General features: G+C 36.8%; 1 protein-coding gene across 3 annotated transcripts in view; it reads left to right on the top strand.

Moving 5' to 3' along the window:
- Positions 1 to 12,387, top strand: part of Col11a1 (collagen type XI alpha 1 chain) — a 214,391-nt gene that overhangs the window by 188,999 nt on the left and 13,005 nt on the right. For all 3 annotated transcript variants that reach the window (XM_060392852.1, XM_060392851.1, XM_060392850.1), the window contains 2 exons: positions 10,997 to 11,050; positions 11,906 to 12,013. In XM_060392852.1, the coding sequence (XP_060248835.1) occupies positions 10,997 to 11,050; positions 11,906 to 12,013 (162 nt within the window). The remainder of the gene's footprint in view (positions 1 to 10,996; positions 11,051 to 11,905; positions 12,014 to 12,387) is intronic.

The following is a 12,387-nucleotide window of genomic DNA, read 5'->3' as shown; positions in this document are numbered from 1 at the left end:
TCATGCTCCTCTTATCCTAAACGTAATTTTTGAAAGGAATGATGGCCCAGTACATACCAACTCCAAGTTCTCAGGACAGAGAGATTTATTTGCTCCAGAGGGACAAGGGCAGAAATAGGAGACAAAGACAGGAGAGAGAGGACAAGGAAAAAAGAGAAAAGAGGGAAGAGAGATAGTGAAGGGGTACCTGTGGATAAAGAGGATACAGACTGCCCTATAGGTAAATGACAGTTTATACAAGAAAGAGAAGATAACCTGTATTAGGAAAAGATGTCTATTTTTTTTTACATTTTAAAATTTTATGTATGTATGTATTTATTTATAATTTATTTATTTTGTATCCCATCTGTAGCTCCTTCCTTCATTCACTCCCAATCCTGCCCTCGCTTCCTCTTCTCCTCCCATGTCCCTCCTCCAGTCCACTGATAGGGGAGGTCCTCCCCCGCTTCCATATGACCCTGGACTATCAAGTCTCATCAAGACTGGCTGCATTGTCTTCCTCTGTAGCCTCTTAATGCTGCTTCCCTTTAGAGAGGGGGTGATCAAAGAGCCAGGCACTGGGTTCATTTCAGAGGCTGCCCCTGTTCACCTTTCTTGAGAACCCATTTGGAGTTGAGTTTTCAGAAGCTAAATCTGTGCAAGGGTTCTAGGTTGTCTCCATGCATGGTCCTTGGTTGGAGTATCAGTCTCAGAAAAGATACCTGTGCTCAGATTTTTGGTTCTGTTGCTCTCCTTGTGGAGCACCTGTCCTCTCCAGGACTTTCATCTCCCCCTTCTTTCATTAGATTCCCTGCACATTGACCACAGTTTGGCTACGAGTCTCAGCATCTGCTTTGATACCTTGCTGAGTACAGTATTTCAGAGGCCCTCTTTGGTAGGCTCCTGTCCTGTTCCTGTTTTCTCCCGCTTCCAATGTCTATCCTGTTTGCCATTCTCAGTGAGGATTGATAATCTTACCCAGGGTCCTCCTCCTTGCTTAGCTTATTTCGGTGTACAGATTTTAGTATATTTATCCTATATTTTTATATGTCTAATATCCACTTATAAGTGAGTATAAACCGTGTGTGTCTTTCTGCTTCTGGGATACCTCACTCAGGATGATCTTGTCTAGATCCCACCATTTGTCTGCAAATTTCATGGTTTCCTTGTTTTTAATTGCTAAGAAGTATTCCATTGTGTAAATGTACCACCATTTCTGTATCCATTCCTCAGTTGAGTGACATCTGGGTTGTTTTCAGATTCTGGCTATTACAAATGAAGCTGCTACGAACATGGTTGAGCAAATGCTCTTGTTGTATACTTGAGTATCTTTTGGATATATGGCTTGGAGTGGTATTGCTGGATCTTGAAGTAGCATTATTCCTAATTGTCTGAGAAAGCGCCAGATTGATTTCCAAAATGGTTGTACCCACGTTTACATTCCCACCAGCTTCCCTTTTCTCCACAACCTCTCCAGCATGTGTTGTCAGTTGAGTTTTTTTATCTTAGCTATTTTGATGGGTGTAAGCTGAAATCTCAGAGTCTTTCTGATTTGCATGTCCCTAAGGATTAAGGATGTTGAGCATTTCTTTCAGTGTTTCTCTGCCATTCGATATTCCTCTGTTGAGAATTCTCTATTTAACTCTGTACCTCATCTTTTAATTGGATTACTTGATCTGTTGCTGTTTAACTGCAAAACTTCCAGGCTCCTTATTTGCCATGTTTGGGCCTGAACTTGCTATGCTGCAGTCTGCTAGAGCCTTCCAGTTTTACTTAGGATACAGACATATTCAGAAAACATCAAAAATTGAATCACAGTTCTAATTATACAGGACTTATTTGGCTATTCCTTTCATTAAAGGAAGCCCCAAGTTCTAACATAGTCACTATAACACTTCATGAGTGTTAGAATCATCTGAAACTTGCACTTGAGAAGTTGGATTGCCTCTAACTTCAGGATAAATGTTGAAACTGGATAAATGTTGTCAGATCCTTAATTGACTTGAAGCAGAAGATTAGTAGATATCTACTCTATACATAATCCCATTATCGTAGAAATTGAGCCCTGGGTGACACTGGGCCACTTCCAGATCTGCATGACTATTTAGGATATACTCCCCTTTGATTCAGTAAACTCCTAACTGAAGATTCAGAGTCTGGTAACGAAATGCTTTCCCTAAATATCACCCTAAAATTTACCAGGATCCTTTTTTTTTCTTGTTATGTTAGATTTTTCCAATAAGCATTCTGACCTTTCAGGAGATGAAGTAGAAGCACCTTCATCTACTTAGCTAAAGTAGAGATTTCCCTTAGCTAATGTTAAAAATAAAACCATCAGACACACCAGCTGATTAAATTCTGCAAAATTTGTATTTCTAATGCTTAAGTAAATGTGAGTTTACAATATAAGACGACTGAACAATTCAAATCATTTTCGGAAAATTGCAATGGTAAGCATCAGGAGGGCCCAACATGGGCCTTCTCATTCCCTGACTAATTTCACTGGGGAATATTATTATGTAAATATATTATTAATAGCTTTTTCAATGAATCTGATATCTGGAAAACTCTACTTAGTCCTCAGAAAATGAGTAGAGGTAGAGAAGGCATCTGCCAAATAAAATATAATGAGCTTTCCTACTCAGCCAAGAAAGATTTATTTTAAAAGTAGCATGTTTTAGTCAGAGTGAGAGGTATTTTATGGATAGACGTTAAATTCACCTACTTTCAACCCAATAACATTGTTTAAAGAAATTGCCCATTCCATGTGCTTGTGAGATGACATCAGATCCCTTGCCAACTCTATTTTTAAAGAGAGAATAGTGAGAGCATGTGAGCTCCCTACTAAGGTGCTATGTACAGGTGCTGTGTCAATGGCGGGCTCTTTGAGCACCTCCCCCTGGGGAACTAGGGGAGGGGCATACAAGAAGAGGGAGGGTGGGTGGGATTGGGAGGAGATGAGGGAGGGGCCTGCAGAGGGGATGCAAAGTAAATGAATTGTAATAAATAAAATTAAAATAAAAAGAACCCGCATGTAAACTTTAGATTTCCTTCTTGGCTATCCACTTTTATTATATCAATCATTTTTGTCTTTCTTCAAAAAAAGCGATATTAAGTTTAATTAACGATAATTGCAATATCTTCTTCCTAATAGGTTCTTATGTATATTAAATGAGTCCTTTATAAGGTGCTCACACAACTGATGAATACCAGTGCCACTGAATAAAGAATTGCCAAATTCAAGAAAAAAAATTATAAATATTTCTCTAAATAATCAGTGTAACTATGTGATACCTAAATCCATTTATGTGTCTAACCAATACTCTGGTAGAAATTGCTGACAAGGCAAATGGGATTGTACTTAGAGCAGCTAGAACTTAACTCAGTGAGAGCCCTGTTTCAGAGGCATGCAGAGGGTGTCATTCCCAGCTCACCTGTGTGTTTGCTTTCCTGATTTAGAAGTATGATCCAATTTCTAAGAAAGGAAGGAAGCTTAAGTGAAGATAAATGTGGGAGGAGAGACAAAAATACTTGAACAATAAGACATATTTTCTTTGGACTTAAAAAAATAATCCGCTTGAAATTTGTAAGAATACTTCTCTATTCATAATATATTTCCTCTTATTTATAAATACATTCACACTCACATCTGAAACTATTCTGGTAGATGTCTGCAACTCATTCTATACAAGATTTTTTTTTTTTTACTGCTTTTTGAAGTTGCCTATGACTTCCTACACAGAGATGTTTGACCACAGTGCTTATCAAAGCATTCCCATTTTGTTTTCCAAAAATGTTTGTTTTTAAAGTTTATTTTGAAATGGGTAGTCTTTTAATATAATCCAGATTGGCCCTGATTTTACTATGTAGCTCAGGCTAGCTTTGATCTGAGATCTTGCCTCAGACCCTGAGGACTGGATTTCATAGATGACCCATCATGCTTAGCTATAAAAGTATATTTTTGTGATAAGTAACTTAATCATCTGAATATTATATATATATAAATAGATAGATATTATGCACATCACACAGACACACACAGACATGCACATACACACACACACAGAATTACTCAACAGTGTGTAGCACATATGAATCTAACAAAACAACTGAAAAAGACAGTGATGCTATGTTTTGTGAGAACTACTCATTTCTTGAGTAATCAATGCGCTTTAATCGGCATGCCTCAGATGATAAAGAATGCTGAATAAATCTGGATGTCAACTACAAGATCACAATTAACATTGTTGAATAATTTAAAAAGCATGCATTTAGCCAATCCTGATGAGACCTGATAGGCTAGAGTCAGATAGAAGGGAAGGAGGACCTTCTCTACCGGTGGTGGATTAGGAGAGGGGCATAGGAGGAGAAGAGGGAGGGAGGGTGGGACTGGAGAAGACAAGGGATGGGGCTACAGCCAGGATACAAAGGAAAAATTGTAATAAATAAAAATAATTTTTTTTAAAATATATAAGGCATGTATGTAATATTTGTAAGCATAATTAATGTTGTAGTAGTTTTAAACTTTTTGTTCCATTTTTTATTTTAAGCACCTAGTCATTTCAGCGATTCTGAAAAATTACTCAGTATTTTCTCAATTTTAATGTAACGAGTACTTCCTTTTCAGAAAATGATAAATATTTGACAGCATCAATTTTTATTATATATTATTTTTTATTTAAATATAGTCACAGAGATGGATAGTAAATAATTCATAATTCTTTTTGTTAAAGGTTGGTGCAATTTTTTTTTTTTTTTTTTGTCTAAGCCTTCTTACCATAACAGATGCTGTTAGGTCCAGTCAGACAGATACCATCACTACTCCTAAGAGCACAAAGGTATACACACTAGATTATCCAAATTATTAAACACAAAGCATGAGGTCCTTTAGGTATGACAATTCTCCCTTTATAATTTGCACGTTCTGTGATAGTTTCCTTCTACTTTTATTTTTAAATTTTAAAAAAATATCTCTAGCCACAGTATCAATATCAGAGACTTTTACAAACATAAACAAAAGCTGAGATGGGTTACTAAGTTATAGTTTAAATTTTTTTTTTTAATTTTCTACAAAGCCCTGTTACAATTAACAGGGATGTAAAGTGTGATATTCTATAGTGATTAAATGGATTTAATATTAAGCTGTCTGCTTTTTAAAAAATATTCAGCAGTTTTGTTTTTTTTTAACCCATGCTGTACAGTTTTAAATGGCAGATCATCACAGATATTTAACAGGGGATAATAGTGAAAGGAAGTGTGTTTGCTTTCATATTTTGAACACTTATGAATGTATGATTCCTGCTTACATTTTTCTTTATTACTTATGAATTATGTATTTCACTAAGGATTTCCATTTACAATATGCTGAAGAGAAAATAGCAAGCATGATACTTGAAACTATATTTTCATATGCAGAGTTGATGATTTTAATATATTCCATACAAAACCAGGGATATTATGATTGTCTTCACTGTCATGACATTACTAATTTGTGTTTTCAGTCAACAAAACATAAGACTGATTTGGATTAATAGCATCATCGCCAGCATGGTTTGTGATATTTTAGGATCTTATTAACTTAGGAAAATAATGTACTTTACCTTTTGTTTGCATATATTTTTAAATTTTTATTTTTATATTAATTACAGTTTATTCACTTTATATCCCAGCTGTAGCCCTCTCCCTCATTCCCTCCCAATTTACACCCTTCTTTCCTCATCTCCACCCATGCCCGTCTCCAAGTCCACTGCTAGGGGAGGTCCTCCTCCCCATCCATCTTACCCTAGGCTATCAGGTCTTATCAGGACTGGTTCTATTGTCTTGCTCTGTGGCTTGGCAAGGCTGCTGCTCCCCCAGGGGAAGTGATCAAAGGGCCAGTCACTGAGTTTATGTCAGAGACAGTCCCTGTTCCCCTTAATAGGGAAGTCACTTGGAGAGTGAGCTGCCATGGAATACATCTGAGCAGGGGTTCTAGGTTATTTCCATGAATGGTCCTTGGTTGGAGTATCAGTTTCAGAAAAGACCCCTATGCCCAGGGTTTTGGTTCTGTTGCTCTCCTTGTGAGCTCCTCCGGAAACAGGACAGGAGCCTACCACAGAGGGCCTCTGAAAGACTAACCAGCAGTGTATCAAAGCAGATGCTGAGACTCTTAAGCAAACTTTGGGAAGAGTGCAGGGAATCTTATGAAAGAAGGTGAGATAGTAAGTTCCTTACTTTTAAACTCTTCCATATGTAGTGTTTATATGGGAAAAAATCTTGAAAAATAGATTTGACACTCAAATAATACGTAGTATACTTCTTAATCCTGAGAAGTTAGAATGGTGGAAAAATACTTTTAAAAATGCTCAGTATCCTTAGTCATCAGGAACATGGAAAACAAAAGGACCCTTGAGATTCCATCTCACACACATCAGAATGCCTAAGATCAAAAAACTCAAGTGACAACACATGCTGGATAAGATGTGGAGAAGGGAATACTACTCCATTGCTGGTGGGAGTGTAAACTTGCACAATCACTTTGAAAATCAATCTGGTGCTTTCTCAGAAAATTGGGAATAGTACTACATCAAGACCCAGTTATACCACTTGTGGGCATGGACCTGAAAGATACTCAACCATATAATGACATTTTCTTAACTATGTTCATAGCAGCTTTATTCATAATAGCCAGAATCGAGAAAAAACCCTGATGTCCCTCAACAGAAGAATGCATACAGAAATTGTGGATTTAGAAATAGAAATGGAAATGAATGATCTGCTCATTTTCACTATTTTCTCCAGAGATAGGAGGGATAACCACACCAACAAAGGAGCAAGAGTGAAGCCCTCTTTAATTAGGTCACTTAATTTGCTCATAACTCAGTCTGAGATAGATATACAATGCTTTCAACACAGGTTTTTCATACTATATGACAGTATTTGAATCAGTTACACACACACACACACGCACACACACACACACACACACACACACACACACACATATATATATATATATAATTTATCAAAATTATATACTAACCTATAAAACTTTCTTTCACAGTAAAGAATCAAAGTCTCCCTAGGTCATAGAAAAGAAAAGTTAGTCATACCAAACTGTGGATGAGGTAATAATGATGACTCATGACGTATGTTGCTATGAATGAAGTATATACTTTCTTAGTTTCATAGAGTCATTACTAGTTTTGGAGCTCAAATAATTTAATTACTTTCAGGGATAAGGCAAGGCTGCCCACTCTCTCCTTATCTCTTCAACATAGTTCTTGAAGTCTTAGCTAGAGCAATAAGACAACTAAAGTAGATCAAAGGGATACAAATAGGAAAGGAAGAACTCAAAGTAACAATATTCTCATATGATATGACAGTGTAAAAGGGTGACCCCCAAATTTCTACCAGAGAACACCTTCAGCAGAAAAACATGTTCAGCAAAGTGCCTGGATAAAAAATTAACTAAAAAGAAAAAAAAATCAGTAACCCTCCTGTATACAAAAGACAAGCAGGCTGAGAAATAAATTAGAGAAACAACACCCTTCAAAAAAGCCACAAATAAGATAAAGTACCTTGATGTAACTCCAACCAAGCAAGTGAAAAACTAGGAGACCAATGGAATCAAATCGAAGACCCAGAAAAAAGCCCATACAACTATGGAAACAATTTTGACAAAGAAGCCAAAATCATACAATGGAAAAAAGACAGTATCTTCAACAAATGGTGCTGGTCTAACTGGATGTCCACATGTAGAAAAATGAAAATAGATCCATATTTATCATTCTGCACAAACTTAAAGTACAAGTGGATCAAAGAATTCAATGTAAAACCAGACACACTAAGAAAAAGTGGGGAAGATCCTTGACCTCATTGGCACAGGAGACAACGTCCTGAACAGAACACCAACAGCACAGGCTCTAAGATCAACAGTTAACAAAGGAGTCTTCATGAAAGTAAAAACTTCTGTAAAGGAAAGAACACTGTCATCAGAACGAAATGACAGCCTACAGATTGGGAAAGGATCTTCACCTAACCTACATCTGACAGAGGGCTAATATTAAGAATATATAAAGAACTGAAGAAACTAAACACCAACAAACCAAGTAATCCAGTTAAAAATGAGGGTACAGAACTAAACAGAATTCTCGACAGAGGAATATTGAATGGCAGGGAAACACTAAAAGAAGTGCTCAAAGTCCTTAGTCATCAGGGAAACACAAATCAAAATAATCCTGAGATTTCACCTCACACCTATCAGAATGGCAAAGATGAAAAACTCAAGGGATGAAGCATACTGGTGGAGATGTGGAGAAAGGGGAACACTCCTCCATTGCTGGTGGGAATGTAAACTTGTACAACCACTTTGGAAATCACTCTGGTGTTTCCTCAGTAATTTGGAATAATGCTACCACAAGATCCAGCTATACTATTCCTATGTGTATACCCAAAAGATGCTCTACCATTCGATAAGGACATTTGTGCAACTATGTTCATAGCAGCTCTATTCGGAACAGTCAGAATCAGGAAACAACCTAGATGTTCCTGAATGGAGGAATGGATACAAAAAAATGTGGTACATTTACACAATAGAATACTACTCAGTGATTAAAAACAAGGAAATCATAAAATTTTCAAGCAAATGGTGGGAACTAGAAAAGGTCATCCTGAGTGAGGTAACCCAGAAGCAGAAAGACACACACTGTATATACTCACTTATAAGTGGATATTAGTCCTATAATATAGGATAAACATATTAAAATCTATAGCTCTAAAGAAGCTAGGCTACAAGAAGGACCGTAGGGAAGATGCTTAATCATCATTCAGAAGGGCAAACAGGATCTGCATCTGAAACAGGAGAGAAGAAGGAACAGGATAGGAGCCTTTCAAAGAGGACCTCTGAAAGACTCTACCCATCAGGGTATTGAAGAAATATTGAGACTCATAGCCAAACTTTGGGTAGGATGCTGGAATCCTTATGAAAGAAGAGGGAGGCAGAAAGACCTGGAGACACAGGAACTCCACAAGGAGAACAACTGAGCCAAAATACCTGGGCCCGGAGGGGGGATGCAGAGACCAGTACTCCAACTAAGGACCATGCATGGAGAGGACCTAGAACCCCTGTTCAAATGAAACCCATAGGCTGCTCAGTTTCCAATTGAGCTCGCTAGAAAGGGGTACAGGGACTGTCTCTGACATGACTTCAGTGGCAGCCTCTCTGATCACATCCCCTTGGGGGTACAGCCTTGTGGGGCCACAGAGGAAAATGATTCAGCCAGCTTTGATAAGATCTGATAAGCTAGGGTCAGATAGAAGAGGAGGAGGACCTCCTCTATCAGGGAACTAGGGAAAGGGCATAGGGGGAGAAGAGGGAGGTTGAGTGGGCCTGGGAGGAGACAAGGGAGGAAGCTGCAGCAGGATACAAAGTGAATAAACTATAATAAATAAATATATATAAATAAAATTAAATTATTAAAAGAATAAAGAAAGTGTGTTATCAGGTTAACAAAAATGAACCAATCAAGCATGGCACTATAGTGTATGATTCCTTATATAAAATAATAATAATAATATATCAATTATTTCAAATTAATGAGGTTTATGAATAACTTTTTTTGTTACTTCATACTTGACTTCTGAAGTGCAGCAGTGACCTATCTAAATTACTTCGGAACTAAGCAGATGAGTCACATACAAACAAATGATCTTTTGCCTCCAGCACTCATAATTTATTAAAAATCTTAAGTAGACAATGATAATGATAGAATTCTTAGAGTTTTATTTTATTTAAAGAAGTTCGTAGTTGAAGTACATTCTCTTCATACAAAATGCTATAAAAGATAATATATTTTATAGATACACTAAGAATATTATACATAATTTAAGTCTATCACACTAATTAAACCTATGTCTTTTAAAAATACGTTTTTGACTGAAGTGGTTATATTATTTTCCCTCCATTTCCTCTGACCAAGCCCTCCCAACAACTCTGCACGTTTCCTCCACTCTTGAGTTAACAGCTTCTTTTACTGTATTATTGTTATTCAACAGATACGTGTACATGTATATGTACAAATATACATTCATATACACATACATACATACACACACACTTAACCTACTGAGTCCATTATTGTTGTTAGAGTTTTACAGTTTCAAAGCTGATCATTCTGTATTGTACAACCAATAAAGGGGCTTGTTCCTAGGACAGTGCAATTTTCTTTCTTTCGGCAGTCATTTTTGCCCCTCGTTGTTTGTCTGAGGGTGCATTCGACAAAATATCTCATTCAGTGTTTTCATGACCATTTATACTGGCACTGTTCCAATCTTACTTATACAGCTATTTCTAGGAGAAAGTGTGTCACAGACGCTCTCCTGATATTCTGGCTCTTACAATTTTTCAGCAATCTCTTTCATAATGTTCCTGAGCTATAGATTTAGGAGCTGTGATGCAGATATATGCATTGGGAATGGGTACTCGCTGATATGTTGATCTCTGCATTCTTTCTCGTCATAATTGTGTGTGTGTGATGCTCTCTGTTTGCTGAAAAGAAAAGAGGCTTCTTTGTTGAAAGATGGGTATAAGGATAATATTTAGAATGTTGTAAGTAACTCAGAGTGTGACTTTTTTAGTCCATAGCCCTTGTGTTGGGTACTTTTCTTGACAACAGAACAAGAAATTGCCAAAAGCAACTTGGAGAGAGAAGGCTTTATTTTGACTCTGAAGTGCATGGCAGGGAAGACATAGTAACTGAGACCAGCTACTCTCCCTGATGCAGGAACTTGAGGCTGTGTGCTCATACAAAGAAGGCTGGACAGGAAGCAGAGAGGAGGTCCTCTCTGGACTATCTCCAGCATTCCTACCACACCATACCAATCTGTGTAGCCATTAGGCTTAGAGCCCAGAGTTCTACAGCTTTCCAGAAGATCAGCATCAAATGGAAACAATCAAACACATGGTCTTCTGGGAACATTTCGCTTTCAAACCATAATGCTTATTCTCAATATATTTATTTATTTTCTTTTTGTTCAGGGACCTCCTGGTTTACCTGGTCTCAAAGGTGACCCTGGCTCCAAGGGAGAAAAGGTAAAAGAATGTGTTATTAGGACTTTATAACATGAACAGCAGATGTGATAACTTTCTCAGTCTATTAAAGGCAATTTCAAACTTAGACCACTGTCATTCCCATTATTGGAAAGATAGCAGTTCTCAAATATATTTAGAGAAGAAAAGGTATGCAGATAGTAGTGAAAACTGTTTCAGCATGAGAGCTGTTTCTTAATGAACCCTTTTAGGCACCTTTTTGAGAGAGCATGTGCTAAATAACTACCCCCCCCCCAAATAGACTGAAAAACAAAATGACCATTTTTCTGTTTTTAAACATGAAAGTAAAAGTTTTAAACAGAAATGCTATTCAAGTGATAACATGTTCTCACCGAATTTATGTTGTGTTTTACCACGTAACGATAACGGGCCATTTGTATAATGGAATTACTGTGGTTTGGAAGGTTTTTACATCTCCAGAACTCTCTTAAAGACTAAACAGTCCCTGAAGAATAGGAAACATTTCATATTAAATGAGATGCTTACTAAAATAATGAGCTTTCTGTTTTTTATGTTACCAAAACTCCATTTAGACATTTTTTAAGTTTATCGCAAATGAAACACTAATGATTATTATTGTTTTTTTAGAATGTTCTTTTTATTTTTAATACTCCATACTTATTAAAGACTGCTCTTCCTGTAAGAAGTAATGATCCATGTAATTAAATGGAGGTTCTAAATACTAAATTTCATCCAGAAGTGTTATCAAAATCCCTCCATTTCTTTGATATTATGTTTCATGAATTTTATATTAAAATATTCTATGTCTAGAATTTAACCGTGGCTATGACATATAATACTAAATTTTGTTTGTTTGTTTGTTTTTCATTTCTATAGGGCCATCCTGGTTTAATTGGATTAATTGGCCCTCCTGGAGAGCAAGGGGAAAAAGGTGATAGAGGACTCCCTGGAACACAAGGTTCTCCAGGAGCCAAAGGAGATGGGGTGAGCACAGTGCAGATGGTCTTTCCACCTCATTACATCAGCACAAATACAGTTGCACACTCACACAATCATTTTTTCATCACAATCATTAGAGTTCTTTCTGGCACCTTTATTTTAATCTGTCTTAGACCACGCTATTTTTAAAAAGTATTTTAATGAATTGAAAATATGTTTTAAGTTAAAATGATAAAAGACACAATGCTGTGAATGTTTGTACAAGCGATTTTTGAATCCCCTTGACATGCAGACATTATTTTGAGAGAGTCATGGATGCTTTAATGTGTATCTCTATGGTAGAGACATAATATGAAAGCTATAAGTTGCAATGAATTGTGAAAGGTTTGTCGTTCTGCAAAAAGTCTCTCTAATTCACA

The sequence above is a fragment of the Meriones unguiculatus genome, chromosome 10 (genome assembly GCF_030254825.1).
Source record: "Meriones unguiculatus strain TT.TT164.6M chromosome 10, Bangor_MerUng_6.1, whole genome shotgun sequence".
NCBI classification, from domain to species: Eukaryota; Metazoa; Chordata; class Mammalia; order Rodentia; family Muridae; genus Meriones; species Meriones unguiculatus.
This window is presented reverse-complemented; position numbering and strand designations above follow the sequence as displayed.